Genomic DNA, 20,301 nt, shown 5'->3' with positions numbered 1-20,301 from the left:
TCCAAACCACGCGTTCCAACTAAGAAGGAGGCCTGACGCGCAAGCCAGTCACATGACCTGATACGCGTCCGCCGCTCTAGCCTCTGTTTTGTCACGTCTCTATAGCTGCAGGCCGATGACGTCACCGGCAGCAGGGTTGCAGAGTCACCGCCGGGTGTTGTGCGCAAACAAGGAGTCTCGGTGCGCAGCGCTCGCCTCACGGCCGCCAGAAGGAACTTGGACAGAGAGAGGGAACGGGCCTTCATGGTGAGTGGAGCGACCGATGAAAACCCGGGAGGACTGGCCATTTATGAGGGTCTGGGATCACTGTGGGTGTGCCTGAGGAGAGTTGAGAGGTGCCCACTTGTGCCCCACAATCTGGTGCTGAACTGGTTGACAGCTTGAGAGGAATGCTGGTGATGGCTGCTGGCCCTTTAACATTCAGCCATCAGTTACGTTCAGTAGATCTCTAACTGTAATATATAGAAACAATCCCCCAGCAGAGGCCCAGTACATTAAAGGGGGGCGCTGGAGAAACCTCTCAGGTTCCCTGATAGCTCAGTCTTTAGGTCTTCTGCTTGGCAGCAGAGGACGTGGCCTGTGGGTGACTGTCCTGGAGGACGTGGCCTGTGGGTGACTGTCCTGGAGGACGTGGCCTGTGGGTGACTGTCCTGGAGGACGTGGCCTGTGGGTGACTGTCCTGGAGGACGTGGCCTGTGGGTGACTGTCCTGGAGGACGTGGCCTGTGGGTGACTGTCCTGGAGAGCTGTTTTACAGGCTAGTGCAGCACTAAAGACCGTCCATTACTGTCGGTGACGCCACCGGGCTCACTGCGGGGCAGAAGTCTCTGCTTAGCATTCTCATACAGAGACCCGGGACGTCACCGGGAACACTGCGCAAGTACAGGGCAAGGGGGAGCATGCTGAATGAGGGAAGAATGAGTTGTGTCAGGGTTCAGCTCTGAACCTGGACAACCCCTTTAAATGATTCTCACAACCCACGTCCACCACCCCAACCACTGTCACACCAGCACACACGAGTCCATGCAGAACCGCTCAAAAAAATAAAGGTCCCACAGCTGTCCAAAATGCAGTACTTTTCATATCACCAATCGCCCTCTCATGTGCCTTAAAGGGGTTTTCTAGGAGCTTACTGTTGATGACCTATCCTCTGGTTAGGTCATCGGTATCTGATCGGTGGAGGTCCGACACACAGGACCCCCCACAATCAGCTGTTTGAGAAGGCAGCGGCAGTAGCGCTGAGGCCTTCTTGCAGCTTTTCCTAGGCCTAGACCATGTGACGTCAGAGGCCCCATAAAAGTGACCAAGCTGCTGTATAATGGATGGCACTGTGCTTGGTGAGCAGGAAGGCCGTGAGTGCCGTCTCACACAGCCGATCGTCACCAATATAAAAGTATCAGCCCCCCCACCCAAGGCTACTACAAGTTTACCCAAGTCAACATCTGGTTCGGAGCAGATCACATGACTTGTCTCCCATGTGTCACGTCAGTGGGTCACATGACTCATGGGAGACACGTCGCCACTGTAGAGGCTACATGACAAACCAGATATTGACTCGGGGGGGGGGGGGGGGACCCGAGAGCTGCAGTGGCCCCTGGCGAACAAAAGTGCCAGAATCAATCAGCGGGGATGAGGTAGGTGATTCCCTCAGGTACGGCGGACACACTCGAGAGGTGCCCAAGCAACCCCTTTAAATTTATGATGATCTGTTCATCAATTTTAGATCTTTGGGGGTCTGACACCCAGTACACCCACCAATCAGCTGTTTGATGTGGCTGTGGCCCTCCAGGTCATGTGACCAGTCTACATGGTTGGGTGGTGGCAAAAGAGCTATTGGGTGCCAAAGGTGTGCATGTCACGTGTCCCGCATTCAGATAGGATACTACCAGCATTATATATTTGGGCGCTGACAAAGTACTCCCCTTTGGCCACACTAATGTCCTAGTTAGTTTTAAAGGGGACCCCAGTATTGACTTCCATGGCTGGCAAATAATCGTTCCCCTCCATTTATCAGATGGTAATGACGGCCATGTTGAGAGAGCTTGTCTTCTATATGAAAACTGGAGCAGAAAAGTCTGTAACCAGTCTGATTTTCAGACCTGCTTGTGAGCATATTGGTTGCTATGGGCAACACCAGTTTTCATATCGGAGACTTAGTGGGTCATCAGAGGATCCTGTCACAATAGGTGGAATGTCCCAGTCCTCGTCCTGACAAGAAGTTAAAAAGGTTTTTCAAGATTTTCTGACTGGAGGGAGACCTATCCTCAGGGTAGGTCATCAGCATCTGATCGGTGGGGTCTGACACCCGGGACCCCCGCAGATCAGCTGCTTGAGAGAGCATCGGCACTCCTGTGAGCTCCCCAAGCACAGCGCCGTACATAGTATAGTGGCTGTGCGTTGTATCGCGCTCGGCCCCATTTACTTCTATGAACAGACCACATGGCAGATGAACCTGTCACCACTAGCTTAGGAACAGCTGAAATGGCTGCAGTGCCAGTGCCTTCTCACACACCTGATTGGCGGGGGTCCCTGGTCTGGAACCAACACCAATCAGATACTGATGACCTAACCTTTTGTAGAATGGTTATTGGGAGTGCATGCTCTTCTGGTTTTGTGCCTCCTATGGACCACCTCTCCACTTTATCTCCTCCCATGTGCAGATGCCGCCAGATGCATTGGATTGCGGTTATTCTGCTATTACCGGAGGTGTATATATGTTGTCATTGGAATAAACATTTAAGGGACAAACATATGAGGCTTAAAGAGGTTTTCCAGGTTTAACACATTGATGGCAATTTCGCAGGATAGGTTACCAGTATGAGATCGGTGGGTATCTGACTCCCGGGACCCCCACTGGTCAGCTATATGAAGAGGCCGCAGCACTCTGGCCGCTTAGGCCTCTTCCTAGTCTGCGTAACGTCACGTTCAACAGTCACATGGCCTAGGAGCAGCTCGGCCCCATTCAAGTGAACATGTACTTTGATGTGTCTTTTACCTGATTGTTCAGGAGGCACAACCTAGTTACTTGGCGACCCCTTCAGGCGCTAAAGTGTTATGTCAGGCCTAGAATTACATTATTGACATATCTGGCACTTTATTCAAATTACCGTATTTTTCACGCCATAAGACGCATCCCCCCCCCTTTCCCCCCCCAAAAAAAAAGTAGGGGAAAAATGCCCCTGCATCTTATGGGGCGAATACTAATGAGCCGCCTCCAGGTAAGTGTGTGTTTTTTTTTTTTTTTGTTTGTTTTTTAAATATTTATGAGGCTGATGGACGCTACTGGGGGCCGATGAGAGGCATGGGGCTCTTATCTGAGGTCTGATTGGGGGTCATTCATATTGGGGTCTGATCTGATGTATAATGAAAAATATTTTTTTCTTATTGTCCCCCTCTAAAACCTAGGTGCATCTTATAGGGTGAAAAATACAGTAGCACCACCACCCATGATGTCACCACAGGAAGGCCTCCGCGACTGTATTCGGGCCGCATCTGATCTGCATTATTTGCAGATTGCACGTGGACCCATTCATTTATATAGGGCCGCAAAAAAATGCGGACAGCACGTGGATGTCGTCGGTGTACTGTCTTCATGCTTGTGGCCATTCTGCAAATTATAGAACAGGTCCTATTCTTGTCAGTTTTGTGGCCAGCGGACTGCAAAACTGCAACGACCATGTGCATGAGGCCTAATCAAGAGGCTCTCTTGGGGTCACATGCAGGTGCTTGCTTTAGATGTAACCCATGGGTTTTTCTGGGGCGGAAGCCAAATAAATGTTGAACCCTATACTTTCAGAGGGGGAGATTTAGGCCAGACTCACACGAGTGAGCGAGTTCATTGTGAGAAACTTGCTGCGTGTGTGGGAGTGATTTCTTGTCCGGACCTCTGCTCCTCTGACAGGATCACAGGGCACTATAGGAGTAGATCCAAGGTCTGGCAGCAGGGTGGATTTGATTGAAATCACTAGTCAGTAAGGCTTGATTTAAATCATAGTTTTCTACATAAAGACTAATTCTTGCTGGTATAACTTATAATATGCAAGTAGATGAAGATTTTTAGAATAACAGCTTTTCATATTAGTTTGATTAGGTTGATTCTGTATTCATAGGTTTGTAGAAGTTAGGATTAAGGTCTTTTTCTCAACTCTGTTCATGTTATAACATTTTTGCTGTGAAGAAGAGGCATGTGATCTCTGCTGAGTCAAATTCAGTTTTGAGAACTGCAAAAGTAAACCAAGCATCTGTGATAATGTCTTGTAGGCAGAGAAACTGCCCAATAGGCCTCATTCACACGACCGTGCCGCGGATCCGCCAAAAAACGGAAGCCGCCCGTGTTGCAAAGCGCAGACAAGAATAGGACATGTTATGTTATATTTTTTTTGCGGAGCCACGGATGCGGACAGCACATGGAGTGCTGTCCGCATCTTTTGCGGCCCCATTGAAGTGAATGGGTCCGCATCCGAGCCGCCAAAACGGCGGCTCGGATGCAGACCCAAACAACGGTCGTGTACACGAGGCCATAATCTTACAAAATCCTCTGGAAGAGCATGACATTGTGAATGGATTAATGAAATTTATTTATCAAAAATATTAAACATATACAGCCTTCTACATAATAAAAAAAAACGAATCTTTATTTTATGATGGAATAACCTTTGGATGGTAATATATTTTCCTCCAAAAGCATTTTATATAAAATAAATCCGATTTTAAATAAAAAAAATCCTTTTTTTTTAATTAAAAAAAAATCATTGATTTTTATCCACCCTGTCTGGCAGGGACATACAGCTTTTGACATAAAAAAAAAATCACAGGACTTCTTTTTGCGACTTTATAAATGCATGTGCAACAATATTTGGTAGCATGGGCGTTTTTACGCCATCCTTGCCACTTGAGAGTGGCAGGGACCGGCACATCAGCCCCAGCAAATTTAAAGGAACCTGTCACCTAGAAAAAGCATATTAAACCGCCAGCAGTACCTTATTGCAGCCTATAGCATGATTATAAAGGTGTCTGTGTCTTTTCTGTGCAATGCGGCCAAAGTAAAAAAAAAAAAAGACTTATTCAACGGTCCATACTATGTAAACGATAGTCTTGAAGTCAACGCTATGGGGAGGTAAAGGGGACGGAGGGCGCACTTGACTTCAGGCGAGAAAGCCGCTGCCTCCTTGACTTCAAGACTATTGTTTTACATAGCATGGACCGTTAAATAAGTCTTTTTTTTAGACTATTGCCGCATAGCACAGAAAAGACTGACGCCTTTTGTAGTCATAGTACTGCTAGCGGTTTAATATGCATTTTCTAGGTGACAGGTTCCCTTTAATGACATTTACATCTGGAAACGGGTGGAAAAAAGGCGTGAAAACGACTCCAGCCAGCGGCCGCCATGGTTGTTTTTTCACTCCAGGCGCATAGACTGCCAGAGGTGCACCTGATTTATGCCTAAGCCTGTACCTTGTCATAAATTAGGCTCAGGGGCATAAAAAGCCAGTGTTTGATTAAATGACCCCCCAATAACTAGGGGCTGCTGCCCTCTCCTGGATTCTACAGGTACTGCATGTTATCAGCGGCCGTTCAGGTTGATTCAAGTGACATTCTCCTGTCAGTGAGTTGCCTCATTGTAGGTGTTGGTGACATCGCTTGAATGTCCGATTTGTGGGGGCTGACTGCCGTGACCCCTGCTAATCACTAGCACGTAGCGGCAGCTATGCCAGGAATGCACGTACCACTTTGTTTCTTTGACTGTGACGGCTGTCAGTGCAGCGGCCTAGAAAAAGCTCCTCTCATCTGGAGACCGATTGACCTGGTGCCGTCCTCGCATCAGTGCCACCTTATTCTAGCAGTTACATCCTTGTCGATTGATCCTAGGTATAACACCAGCATCAGCCTGGACATTCAGGGCGTGCAGAACCTGGTCCATAAGGCTACATACACACGAATCTTAGGGCTCCGTTCCTGTGCTGCGGTCCGCAATGCACGGGCACAGACCGTGGGTCAGCCGCATGCGGATCGCGGACCCATTCACTTGACTGGGGTCCACGATCCGCATCCGACGGTCCGATCCGTGCCTCCGTTCTGCATCTCCGTAATTGCGGACCCATTCAAGTAAATGGGTCTGTGATGGGGAATGCACATGGCTGATGCCTGTGTATTGCGGACCCGCTGTATGCGGGCAGCAATACAGCCGGGGGGGTGGCACACGGTCGTGTGCATGTAGCCTAAGGCCTCATGCACATGATCGTTGTTCTGGTCCGCCTCCGAGCCGCACCCATTCACTTCAATGGGGCCGCAAAAGATGTGGACAGCACTCCGTTCCGTAGCCCCGTTTTGCGGACAAGAATAGGCATTTCAACAATGGGCCGCCTGTTCCGTTCCGCAATTTGCAGACCGCAAAAAAACGGAACGGTCGTGTGCATGAGGCCTAAGTGACAGGATTCCACCTCAAAGGGGTCATCCAGTGATTGATAATAATGACCTATCCTCAGATCAGCGGGGGTCCCTGTTTCAGGGGGCCACTGCGCTCCCCCGGCAGCTTTCCAAGCACAGCGCCGTACATAGTAGTATAGCAGCTGTGCTTGGTATTGCAGCTCAGCCCCATTCACTTCAATGGGGCTGAACTGCTCCTAGGCCATGTGACCAATGAACGTAATATCACTGGCCTAGGAAGAGTCTGCGACGCTCACTGAGCGCCTGGCCTTTTCTAGCAGCTGATCGACGGGGGTCCCGGGAGTCAGGCCCCCGCGATCTGATATTTGTGACCTATCCTGAGGAAAGGACATCAGCATGTATTACCAGATAACCCCTTTAAAACCTGACTAAGAAGGTGCTTACCGCGCAGAGCTGTGGGATGTCTGTGAATCGGCGAGTAGTGAGGATTACATAATGAAAGTTGTATGTGGACCGCACTGAATCACCCAGTTTCATGCTACGTTTGAAAAAGGGAATGCTTCATCAGTGCAGGAACCTGTATCCACGAGGGCCGAGATCATCCTCACATGGCATCAACGATTGGCTTAAAGGAAATGTCATCTGCCAGTCAAATCTGCTTTTATTTTCTGATTGTAGATTTTTTTTAAATTCTATGTGCGAAACAAGATTAAGGGGGCGGCCATCTTGCTTGAGGCAGTTCTTACCAGCATTTCCAAAGCATTAAGAAAATTGCTTTACAGCAGCCCCATGGACCATAGACACAATGGTGAGGAGGAGACCTCATTGACCTCCATGGGAGAGTTTTCTAGGCGTGACCTGTTTCAGCGCCCATGATGCGCACGGTCCGGGTTTCAAACAGATGTGTCCGTACTTTCCTAGCTTCAATTGCAGGAATTTACGTCTTTGTAGCACCATCTGCAAGGTTTCTCCAAAGAAAGGCAGCCCCATAGTGCCAGGGGGCAGCGGGTACTGGCAGCCGGGGTCTCTGCAGCTGTAACAGTACCGCTCCCACAGCTTGACTGCAGTGAGCAGCAGCAGGACTGGCAGCACCAGGGTGCACAGGGCACTGGTGACCGGGGTGTATAGCTCCATGGTAGTGGCTAAGTGACAGTGGCTCCCCTCCATACCATGGTGCTACAGAGATGTAAAATCCTGCAAGTGAAGCGTAGAAAGTACGGACACATCTACAAGACGCAGCTGTTTGGAACCCCCGACCGTACGCATCATGGGCGCTGAAAACCTGCGGCAGATCAAGCTGGTGTCCGTGCACTGGCCGGAATCGGTCCGTACCATCCTGGGGGCAGACTGCCTCTCCAATCTGCATGGCAGCCACATCGTACAAGCCTTCTCCAGGGAAGCCGTGGAGGAGGAGATGTATAGATGTAAAGATAAAGTATTGGCTGGTGGGCACTCAGCTATCTGGCACTGTCTGTATAGTCAATAGTCAGTGGTATAGAATACCATTGCGGAATGAATGTGGACCCAAATTAGGGACGTGTGAATGGACCCTAAGAGGCTAATTACTGACGAGGCGCAGGTCCTGCAGTATGTGCCCCCGGACCGGAGTAGTTTTCACTTCCCTTTTACACCTGTTTCCAGTTGGAAAAACACCCATGCCACAAAGTCTTGGGACTTTTTTTTACACCAAAACTGGCACAACGTTAAGAAGTGCCCCTCAGGGTTTTCACCTGTATGATGGTGAACAGGTCAGTAACTTTCTGATGTACCGGTAATCTGTATAAGACACCTACAGAAGCTCTGGCCAGGGACTTCTGGGTAGCTGCTCCTGGCGCTGAATTAGCATTTTGGCAGCGGCACAGACAGGAGATTGAGCGGGCTGGGCGGGAAGTCTGGCATGTGGGCACTTCACCAAGTTTAGCTAATGAGACAAAGCGATTTGTGACCATCCATTTTCTCATCTCTATCCCCGTTCTAAATCCATAGACATTAGGGCAGGGATGGCTAAACGGCAGCTCTCCAGTTGTTGCAAAACTACAACTCCCAGCATGCAAAGACTGCCTACAGCAGGGCATGGTGGGAATTGTAGTTTTACAGCAGCCGGAGAGCTGCAGGTTGCCCATCCCTGCATTAGGGTATGTCCACACGGTGATTTTGGCTTCAGCATGTAGCGTGCCCAAATATTGCAGTGTAGCAGGGCTGCTGTAGGTATAGATGGGGTCGCGGTGCAGTTCGCACGTTTGCTGCGACCTTGACATGCGAATCGCAAAAAATCCAGCAATATTGGATTTTTTGGGGATTCACGTATGGCGGTCGCTAGGGATGAGCGAAGTGAGCGTCAGATCCTAGATGTGAAGTCGCTTTGCTCCAAACTTCGTTTTAATGCTGTATCTAGATTCGTCTGTACAGCATTAAAATGTATGGGCTCCAACGTGGCGAACAATATATCACCTAAGTATTGGAAAACAGGAAAAAAAAATCTGATATTATTAGTTTAGATTGGGAAGGTATAAACCAGACTAATGTCCCTTTGACCATATGAGATGACACCCGAGGGGCTGCTGTTACTATGGTATCACGGTTGGCCAGGGATGTCATGTGACCACTCCTCGGAAGATGCTTGCAGTGATGCATGCTGGGGTTTTTACTTTCACTTTGCAGCTGCTCCGCCCACACAGCCTGTCATCATTGGGAGCATGCTATACATACACAGTATACCTCTCATTATACTAATACCGCTTGGCTTTAGTTATCTGGGGCCATTTTATCTTTATGCGTATGGGGGTCATCTCCTTTAAGCTTTACACAGCCTGATGCGGCAGTCGGGACAGAAGCGTTTCCTTCCAGCAATCGCCTGCCCGCTGCCATTACATGCAGCGATCTCCTCCACAGTAATCGCTCTGCCATAGCTCGGATTATCCTAATGCATTCTGAATGGAGTGAAATCCGTTCAGGATACATCAGGATGTCTTCAGTTCCGGAACGGAACGTTTTTTGGCCGGAGAAAATACCGCAGCATGCTGCGCTTTTTGCTCCGGCCAAAAAAACGGAAGACTTGCTGCAAGGCCGGATCCGGAATGAATGCCCATTGAAAGGCATTGATCCGGATCCGGCCTTAAGCTAAACGTTGTTTCGGCGCATTGCCGGATACGACGTTTAGCTTTTTTTAGAGTGGTTACCATGGCTGCCGGGACGCTAAAGTCCTGGTAGCCATGGTAAAGTGTAGTGGGGAGCGGGGGAGCAGTATACTTACCGTCCGTGCGGCTCCCGGGGCGCTCCAGAGTGACGTCAGGGCGCCCCAGGCGCATGGATGACGTGATCGCATGGCACGTCATCCATGCGCATGGGGCGCTCTGACGTCACTCTGGAGCGCCCCGGGAGCCGTGCGCATGGTAAGTATACCGCTCCCCCGCTCCTACTATGGCAACCAGGACTTTAATAGCGTCCTGGCTGCCATAGTAACACTGAAAGCATTTTGAAGACTGATCCGTCTTCAAATGCTTTCAGTACACTTGCGTTTTTCCGGATCCGGCGTGTAATTCCGGCAAGTGGAGTACACGCCGAATCCGGACAACGCAAGTGTGAAAGAGGCCTTACCTATCGTGAGTGAATCCTGTCTTATCTGTACACAGAGATGATATCATTACAGGCAGGATTACAATGAGTTAACTGCAGTAAAATGATTTGTATTGTAGTGGCGCCAGTTATTAGACATAGTGGCCAGTGCGAAAACTGCAGGATTTTATATTTTTGATGATGTTTTTAATTTTCCATGTATTCCATATATTTAAACAAAAAAAAATCGAAAAAAAATAGGTTAAACATAAAAAAGTGATTTAGGATCCATTCTGCAATTTTGCGGAACAGGCGCAGACCCATTCATTTTTAATGGGGCTGGAATGTGCTGTCCGCATTTGCGGATCCGCACTTCCATTCCGCAAAAAAAAATAGAACATGTCCTATTCTTGTCCGCAATTGCGGACAAGAAAAGGCATTTTCTATGAGAGTGCCGGCAATGTGCGGTCCGCAAAATGCGGAACGCACATTGCCTGTGTTCATGTTTTGCGGATCTTCAAAACACATACAGACATGTGACTGGACCCTAATCAGCAGGTCATTCTCTGATGATACATTCCCTTTTAAAGGGCTCCTCTGATTTAGCCTACATGCACACGACCGTATGTGTTTTGTGGTCCGCAAATTGCAGATCCGCCCAAAAAAAAAAAACGGATGACATCCGTATGCCATCCGTGTGTTTTTTTTTTTTTTAAATCCATTTTAACAATGCCTAAAACGGACAAGAATAGGACATGTTCTATTTTTTTTATTGTTTTTTTTGCGGGGCTACAAAACGGACATACGGATGCGGATAGCACACGGTGAGCTGTCTGCATTTTTGGGAACCCATTGAAATGAATGGGTTCGCATCCTATCTGCAAAATACGGAACAGGCATGGAAACAAACAACGTTCATGTGCATTTAGCCTTAGGCCTCATGAACACGGCTGTTGTTTTGGGCCGCATCCGAGCCGCTGTTTTTGCGGCTCAGATGCGGACCCGTTCACTTCAGTGGGGCCGCAAAAGATGCGGACGCCCTCCGTGTGCTGTCCGCATCCGTTGCTCCGTTCCGTGGCCCTGCTAAAAAAAATATAACATGTCCTATTCTTGTCTGCGCTTTGCGGACAAGAATAGGCATTTATATTGAAGGCTGTCCGTGCCATTCCGCAAATAGCGGAACGCACACGGACACCATCCGTGTCTTGCGGATCCGCGATTTGTGGACCGCAAAACACACCATGGTTGTGTGCATGAGTCCTTATAGAAATAGTGGGGCTTTGTACAGCGCTCTTTGATAGCCCTTGCACTGACGGAGTAAGGGTCCATTCTCACGTCCGTAAGTGTTTTGCAGATCCGCAAAACACGGACACCTGCAATGTGTGATCCGCAATTTATGGACCGCACATCACAGACACTATAATAGAAAATGCCTTTGCTAATTGCGGACAAGAATAGGACATGTTCTATTTTTTTCAGGAACTGAATTGCGGATCCCGAAAAAACTGATGCAGATCCCGGAAATGCGGATTCACATCCGTTCCAGCCCCATTGAAAGTGAATGGGTCCGCAGATTGCAGAATGAATGTGGACCCAAATTAGGGACGTGTGAATGGACCCTAAGAGGCTAATTACTGACGGGGCGCAGGTCCTGTAGTATGTGCCCCCGGACCGGAGTAGTTTTCACTTCCCTTTTACACCTGTTTCCAGTTGGAAAAACACCCATGCCACAAAGTCTTGGGACTTTTTTTTTACACCAAAACTGGCACAACGTTAAGAAGTGCCCCTCAGGGTTTTCACCTGTATGATGGTGAACAGGTCAGTAACTTTCTGATGTACCGGTAATCTGTATAAGACACCTACAGAAGCTCTGGCCAGGGACTTCTGGGTAGCTGCTCCTGGCGCTGAATTAGCATTTTGGCAGCGGCACAGACAGGAGATTGAGCGGGCTGGGCGGGAAGTCTGGCATGTGGGCACTTCACCAAGTTTAGCTAATGAGACGAAGCGATTTGTGACCATCCATTTTCTCATCTCTATCCCCGTTCTAAATCCATAGACATTAGGGCAGGGATGGCTAAACGGCAGCTCTCCAGTTGTTGCAAAACTACAACTCCCAGCATGCAAAGACTGCCTACAGCAGGGCATGGTGGGAATTGTAGTTTTACAGCAGCCGGAGAGCTGCAGGTTGCCCATCCCTGCATTAGGGTATGTCCACACGGTGATTTTGGCTTCAGCGTGTAGCGTGCCCAAATATTGCAGTGTAGCAGGGCTGCTATAGGTATAGATGGGGTCGCGGTGCAGTTCGCACGTTTGCTGCGACCTTGACATGCGAATCGCAAAAAATCCAGCAATATTGGATTTTTTGGGGATTCACGTATGGCGGTCGCTAGGGATGAGCGAAGTGAGCGTCAGATCCTAGATGTGAAGTCGCTTTGCTCCAAACTTCGTTTTAATGCTGTATCTAGATTCGTCTGTACAGCATTAAAATGTATGGGCTCCAACGAGGCGAACAATATATCACCTAAGTATTGGAAAACAGGAAAAAAAAATATCTTTGTGGTGTAAAATTGAAAACCAAAAAAACCCACACAATTCCGCCGGGGTTTTTATATCATGTCGTTCGCCGTGCGCAGCATACTGCGGTATTTTCTCCGTCCAAAAACCGTACAGTGACTGAACTGATGCATCCTGAACCGAATGTTCTCCATTCAGAATGCCTTAGGATAAAACTCCCCTAGGACGGAACTCAATGCCGGAAAAGAGTAATGTCCGTGTGAAAGTACCCTTAGGGAATTTGTGTAGATTTAATTGGGTAGAAATAGTCCTAGTGCTGGACTGATGAGAAATCTTCTAGGGGTCTGGTTCATTTAGCCTCCATATCTGGAAGATGTGTGAAGGCGATCCCCGGCCATATTATCTCTTAGGGCATCTGGACGACATAGAGGGGCTTCTCCTGCTGAAGAGCCTCCCCTATAAGCCAGAGCATTCATCTGTTGTTAGGGCTTCATGCACATGACATGTCATCTTTTGGTCCACAAGATACGGATACCTTCCATGCACATGCCACATTTTTCTCACTCCCGTCAATAGAAATGATTACGCTCTTCTGCAGTATGGACCAGAATTACGGAACAGCCAAACAAAGCCACAGACAATACCACTGTGTGCATGGCCTCACAGAAATGTATGGGTGAGTGTGCTATCCCTCCAGTTCATGTGCATGAGCATGAGGCCTAAAGAGTGGTGTTTGTCCTCGGCATGTAGCATTAAAGTGGTTTATCCTGATCTGTCCTCTGGATAGGTCATCAGTATCTGATTGTGGGGGTCCAACACCCTGGACCTCTTCTGATCAGCGGTTTCTCTCTGCTTACCAAGAACAGCGCTGTACATTAGATAGCGGTTATATAGCGTATACGGTATAGTAGCTCAGCCTCATTCACTTGAATAGGACTGAGCTGCTCCTAGGTCACGTGACGTCACTGGACTAGGAAAAGCTGCGGCACTCACTGGATCGGTGACGGGGAGTACGACCCCCATGATCAGGCACTGATGACCTGTGAGGATAGGTCATCAGTACAGAACACTCAGACAACCCCTTTAATGTGCCACAGCTTCCTGATCGTTGGGCCAGATTCACTCTTAGAAGGCATTGCCTTCAGGGCACGTACCCGGTCTATATATTTTATTAGGACTCCCTCCCCCTTCACCATGAAATGCTACATTTCCTCTGCAGCACCCCCGGAAATATCAGCTGTGACAGAGTCATCATTTGGAGTAGGCCCATTTAAAGGTGTTGCCCGGCCTAGGAGATGAGCAACCCACAATCACTTGCTCGTAAACATTCACACCGTTCCTGCATCGCTTTGGGCCCCCATCGGACTGGAAGTGACTTGGTTCTGTGACCACACGTGCTAGAACGGCAGGTCGGTGCCAGTATGAAATGGCGGTATGCAGTTGATGACCCAGTGTGTCTCTTCTTTTAGTTTGGATGGCGGCTCTTTACTCTGGGTTGGTAATGGAGCTGATTTGAGTTTTACGCTCTCTGTCTGATCATTTAGGGATTGATTTTTTTTCTTCTTCAAGTGTTGAGCATAGCTGGCACTCGGTAAGAAGGCACGCTTGTCTGCCGCTGGTTTAAACTTGAAGAATTCCCCTCGTGAGAGCTCCAGCATGTGTCACGTCATAGGCCAGAACAGAGACATCTTCATTACGGCTGTGTCTCCACGGATGGCGCAGGACAAGATGTCTTTGTTTTATTCAGTCCATTTTATAACAGATTGTGTAAAGATTTCTTTGTCTCACCCGTGTCCCTGCTGCTGTATTCCAGATCTCGGCTACAGTCCTGGCCTTCACATCTGCCTGCGAGAGTCAGTGATGGAGTCAGAAGTCAAAGACGGAGATGAGGACAACCTTCAGAGCGCCTTCAAAAAGCTGCGTGTTGATTCGGAAGCGTAAGTTGCTCTGCCGTTTTCCAGCTTTTGTCTCTGCAGGGGGCCCGGGGTGCCTCACGACACGGTTCTCTTGCTAATTATATAGTGAATGATATAAAAACGTGACTGAAGAGCACAGAGGAGCTCCACACATATATTGCAGCATAAGATGTAGCTGAAGGTTGGCTAGATGGGCTTTGCTGACATTTGTTACTTTGGCTTAGTAACTAGCTATGCCCAGAGCCTGTAGGGGTAGGAGAGGGGTCTGACCCTGAAAGCCATTCTGAGAGTAGGGGTGTAGTCACTCACGTTAAAGGGCATCTGTCAGCAGATTTGTACCTATGATACTCGCTGACCTGTTACATTTGCGCTTGGCAGCTGAAGGCATCTGTGTTGGTCCCATGGTCATATGTGCCCACATTTCAGAGAGAGTGGAGCCTCTAGGTGTGATGGCAACTCCCCTGTTGCTCCTAGAGGCTCATTTTCATTTATTAAAACTTGGGGGGAGTCATTTATTATACTGAAATACGCCTAAATTAGGCGTATTTCAAGTGCAGATGCACAACCAACCGTTGCGACACTATCTGCGACTTCGCCCTGCTCACGCCATGTCTAAAGATGTGTCGAGGGAAGGGGATGAACCTGCAGACCAATGTCATTTACCATTTTCTACACCTGTTTCAAGTGTAGAAAATGGTCTAAATGTAAGACGGCTCGGAAGCCGTCTTACATTTAGACTGGCGCTGGATGTGCTATGGGGCTTTATTATGACCGGCGTCTGAAACGCCGGACTTAAAACACGTGCCCCTTAATTTGTCTTAGCAACGCGGGCACACATGAACATGGGACTAACACAGATGCCTTCAGCTGCCAAGTGAAATAGGTCAGACAGTTTCATAGGGACAAATCTGCTGACAGATGCCCTTTAACGTCTCAAACTTGCAACGTAAAACCAGATTTTTGCAGACGTTACAATATACCAGGGGGTTCCAGTTTTGCTGAACTACAACTCCCAGATTGAATCTCTTTCTGGGAGTTGTAGTTCTGCAAATGCCTCCAAACCTGTCCTGTGTGAATGTGGCCTTAATCTGTTCTAGATCTACTGCAGAATCCAGGATTTACCAATTTGGCTTAACCCGAGTCTTTTTGTGCTGCAGATGTGCAGGATCATTGTGTGGCGCCGACAGCTCTAATTCAAGACCATGTGGGAGAGCGGCCCTTGAGGATGCCAAACCAAAAGTGTTGGGTTCTCTAAAGGACAGCTGGCATGGGTAAGGCTTCACCAAAGCTGTGCTTCACATCTTGGTTAGGCTTCAGCAGTTCAAGCGCGTTTTAGTGAGATTCCATGTGATCTGACTTCTGTCCTCTGCTCACTCAGCATTCTCTGCTTTACAATAATTGTTGTGTGGCCATAGAAGTCATATATGGTGAGAAGCAGAACATTTATCATAAGCAGAAAGACACACGGATTGGGGGTTCAATTTGATTTTATAGATGTTGTTGAACTTTTTAATAGGGCATCTAAGTTTATGGGAAAAGCCCCATGTGTGCCCTCTTGTGGAGAACTCTGGTATCATAGTGGTAGAGTCTATATTTTCTATATCCCTAGCTCTTCTTGGTTTGAACTTCATATATTGTATTTTTTTCCAAAAGACGATGGTAGTTGAAATGATTTGGAGCATTTAGAGATTATACTATTTATACTAATAAGTACTTGGCAGCACCCTTGTGCAGCCTGGTGTCAGAGATTCTCCCCTAGAGTACCTTTGTAATTCAGTGTGCAATTGCGCAGTGGCGTACTCCCCATGGAAGCAGGCCGCAACACTGCTGTGGGGTCCATGTTGAACCCCTTCTCTTGGTTCTCGACATGAAACCACATCATTTTCCTGCAGCCACCACTAGAACGAGCTCGGTACATAATTATTTTACAGCTTAGGCTACTTTCACACTTGCGTTTGCTGCGGATCTGTAATAAATCTGCACAGACTGATCCGTTTGTATTATCTTTAACATAGCCAAAACGGATCCGTCTTGAACACCATTGAAAGTCACAAACGGAAAGCCAAAATGGCAATGTGAAACTAGCCATATATTGGGTTCAGTGGTACCTGTATAAATGCCTATGTACTAAACTCCCTCTAGTGGTGGCTGCAGGCACAGTTTTATAATACACTTCAATTGAGCATGGTCTGTTATGCTTTCCACCACATTGTCAGAAATCGGAGGAGTATGGAGTGTAGCTGGAGTGGCGTTTTACTATAGTCCTCTCTATCTGGCATGTCTGCGCTGTGTTGGCGTTGCTGGTGCATAGTTTGAATTGCTGCAGATTGGTATAAACCCGTGATAGAGTAGAACGATGTCAGTTTTTATTTGTGACACTACCATCAACCTTTTTCTCAGATATTAACATCTTATATGTGAATATTATATATATATATATATATATATATATACATACATATATATATATATTACAATAAAAGTCCGCAGCACTCCTTGGAGAATAAAAAAAAAGTGCTATTTATTCACACATATCAAGTGACAACGTTTCGGTTCTTTCACAGAACCTTTTTCAAGTCAGGTGACCTGAAAAAGGTTCTGTGAGAGAACTGAAACGTTGTCACTTAATGTGTGAATAACTAGCACATTTTTTTCATTCTATAAGGAGTGCTGCGGACTTTTATTGTCTAGTCACCGTCGTGAATCGAGGGATCACTGCGGGCACCCTACATTCTAATACTTTAAAGGGAGTGCTGCCAGACCTTTCTTATGGAGATAGATAGATAGATATAGATAGAGAGATATCTCCCATCTATATATATATATATATTTATATTAAAAGCAGGTAGATGGTATTCTGGTTCCTGTCCTGGCTGTTTTAATATCCTCCTTTGTTTGGACTTTTAGTACAGCAAACAGCCGACCTTTCACTAACCAGAGAGGGAAGTGAGATGAGTGACACAGAGCATCACACATTAAACTGATAAGTGCAGTGCTCCTCTATAGGCATCTTTATCTAGGCCTACCCAGAGCTGTTTTAATGGCCCTTTACACAGGCCACCAATTGGACCGATCATCGCTTACCAGCGTTACTAGTAATGCTTCTTAGCTATGATCTGGCAGTGTAAATGCACCGCTGATTACCTGGTGAACGAGGAAAAACGCTCATTCATCGGGTAATTGTATCTTTTGTGCAGCACAAAAGATCTTTGTTTCCCAGTGGCAGATCGCGCTGTGTAATCGGAGTCTACTGCCGGAAAACACCGACTCTGTATGGGGAAGAGCGATGGCATTAGCGATCGCGCCTTTCCATAGTGGGGAGGAGATCACTTCATGTAATTGTAATGGTCTCCTTCACTAGCAATCAGCAGAATGTCGGGAAGGAACGCTTCCCTCCCTACAATCTGCTAGATCGTCATGCCGTGTAAAGGGACCATTACTGTCATCCTAAATTCTACACTTACTATTATGATAGCAGATAACATTTTCCCCTCACAACAGCAGTAATATAATGGGGTATATATTTATATCGGAGGCTAGTGCTACAGAAGGTCAATATTTTGCATTTAATTTTCAATGGTATAACAGTGCTGAAATGAATAAGAAAAATTCTAAAAATAAAATTTGTTCTATGGATATTGGAAAAAATAAAATAAAATCCCTTTAACCTTTTTAATGGCAGGGATCTAATTATTACACACCAGGATTGTGACCGGTTCATACATGGCGGACAGGTGTCTGTTGGCACCCCCGATCACTGTTCACATGCTTCCTAAACGGACACCCAATTACAGTACACCCTAGTGGTAGACGATATGTATATCCGGATTAAGAATAGACCTGCATACTACATAAAAAAAAGTATAAAGAATTAACAAAATAGTGTAGGTGTTTTCGGGAGATCATATCGGAGAAGAACAACAACAACAACAAAAAATACCAAGTGTATAAACTGCGATAAACTCCACCATTTTAGTATAGTATTTTGCAGGAAATATTGAACTCCAGTTGCTGTAAAGATCTTTAATGCATATACAGTAAGTACCGGTAATATGAATACTGACATCTATAAGTCTACTAATCATTTATGATCTTCTATTGCAGATCATCAAGAAAAACCACACGAGGAGCTGGAAGAACACCACGAAGACGACGCTCTAAATCCCCAGTTCTTCACCCCCCAAAGTTTACACACTGCAGCACAAAGACAACATGCAGCTCCCTGCTAAAGCACAAGAGCCATTGCGATGCCGCGGAAGGAGGGGCCACAGCCGTCAGCGACCCCTCCATCACTACCGCCATTGGATACAAGAGATTTGGCCTTGAACCTTCAGGGGTGTCTGCATCAGAGACTACATCCCAAATGGGCAAGACAGATTCTTCTATTCCTCTGGAGCCCAGTGGAAAAACAAAGACCAGCCTCCCTTCAGATTTCCACTCTGTCTCTAAGCTTGGCACGGCCGCGAAATGTACTTGCAACGGTAGCGATTGCCAGTGTGACAACTGGCAAAACATGGAAGTGTATTCTTTTTCTGGCTTGCGGGACATGCTTACAGAATGCGAGAAGACGGTGAAGGAGGACTACTCTCAGTCTTTACAAAACAGAACTCAAACGGCAGGCAACAGCTCCTCCGGATCTCCGCGCTCCTGCTCGGAACAGGCCAGAGCGTCGGTTGATGATGTCACCATCGAAGACCTGGCCGGATACATGGAATACTACCTGTATATTCCAAAGAAGATGTCGCACATGGCCGAGATGATGTACACCTGACGTCGGACCTTGAGGCATGGGTAAAAAGTAACCGCATGTAGATCATCCCTGAACGGTCTTATCTCTGACCCCGTCATCCGCCACCTGCCACCATTTTGTGGAAAGTAAACGCCATCATTGCATTATGCACATGTTTTGATGAAGTCTTAAAGCCCCAATAAAATTACCAGCAATCATGCCGCCTAAGTGATATGAGTGATAGCTGTGTTGTGATGCCACCTACCATGTCATTGGTAGCTATAGCCCTGAGCCCCAGCATGGAGGCAGCCGTCTTCTAAGGAGGGGGGGAGGGGTATTTCCAGCACAAATTCTGAAATTCATAAAATAGGGTCGGGAGGAATCATTTTTTTGTTTCATGCAGTATCTCGGGAAATCCTTCTGTTCATTGCAGTGTTATATGAATGTTGGTCCTGGTAGGTAACCATTTTGTGTGTCTAACAATACAGGAAGTAGACTGGATTGTGAAGTGAGAACAGCTTCTGTTTAAAGCAAGGTAGAGCATTGCCCCCATTGCAGTGATCCTTTAAGCAGATGTGTTGAAATGTTCTTGAGCTTGAAGCTAAGGCTCAGTAGATTAATGTTGGATAATAAAACATGCATTGAAATGACGTTGGCGTCTTCTACGGTGTTATTTGTCCCTTTTTTTTCTTTTGGAGTCGTGATAGAATGAATGATGTATGGAAGGTGCTGAAAGTATGTGCCCCCCTCCCTCAGTTTTATTAGCATATCCTAAAAAATCCTCCTTCATCCCAGTGCAACATCTTCATGGAGATCGTATGTTCCCCCATGTTTGTATTTCCCTAGTGTGTATGGGAAAATCGTGTGTGAGCGCCATAGGCCACGAGGCTTTAAAGGGAACGTGTCGTCAGAAAATGACCCTTTGTTTAAATGTTTGTATCTTAAACACATTTTAAAGAATTTTTTTATATTTAAATTAGTTGTCACTATATTTAAGCAAAAACCATAAAGTCCTACAGTTTCTGCACTAGCCACTAAGCTTAAAGGGGTTTTCCCATCTCAGACAATGGGGGCATGTCACTAGGCTATGCCCCCATTGTGTGATAGGTGCAGGTCCCACCGCTGGAACCCACACCTACAATGAGAACGCAGCGGGGAAATGAACGGAGGGCGCACTGCGCTGGCATAGCTGCCCTCCGTT

General features: G+C 47.2%; 1 protein-coding gene across 2 annotated transcripts; it reads left to right on the top strand.

The window, feature by feature from the left end:
* Nucleotides 1-108: 108 nt before the first annotated feature.
* Nucleotides 109-19,751, top strand: OSER1 (oxidative stress responsive serine rich 1). Of its 2 annotated transcripts, XM_044299137.1 has the most exons (4): nucleotides 109-246; nucleotides 14,269-14,392; nucleotides 15,529-15,642; nucleotides 18,476-19,751. In XM_044299137.1, the coding sequence occupies exons 2-4, from the start codon at nucleotides 14,316-14,318 to the stop codon at nucleotides 19,140-19,142; spliced, it is 858 nt and encodes a 285-aa protein (XP_044155072.1). In that variant the 5' UTR covers nucleotides 109-246; nucleotides 14,269-14,315; the 3' UTR covers nucleotides 19,143-19,751. The 2 variants fall into 2 exon arrangements, with proteins under 2 accessions (XP_044155072.1, XP_044155073.1); XM_044299138.1 differs by lacking the exon at nucleotides 15,529-15,642.
* The last annotated feature ends 550 nt before the right edge of the window (nucleotides 19,752-20,301 follow it).

The sequence above is a fragment of the Bufo gargarizans genome, chromosome 6, assembly GCF_014858855.1.
Source record: "Bufo gargarizans isolate SCDJY-AF-19 chromosome 6, ASM1485885v1, whole genome shotgun sequence".
Classification (NCBI taxonomy): domain Eukaryota; kingdom Metazoa; phylum Chordata; class Amphibia; order Anura; family Bufonidae; genus Bufo; species Bufo gargarizans.
Note: the sequence above shows the minus strand (reverse complement) of the source record. Positions and strands in the feature narration are given on the sequence as shown.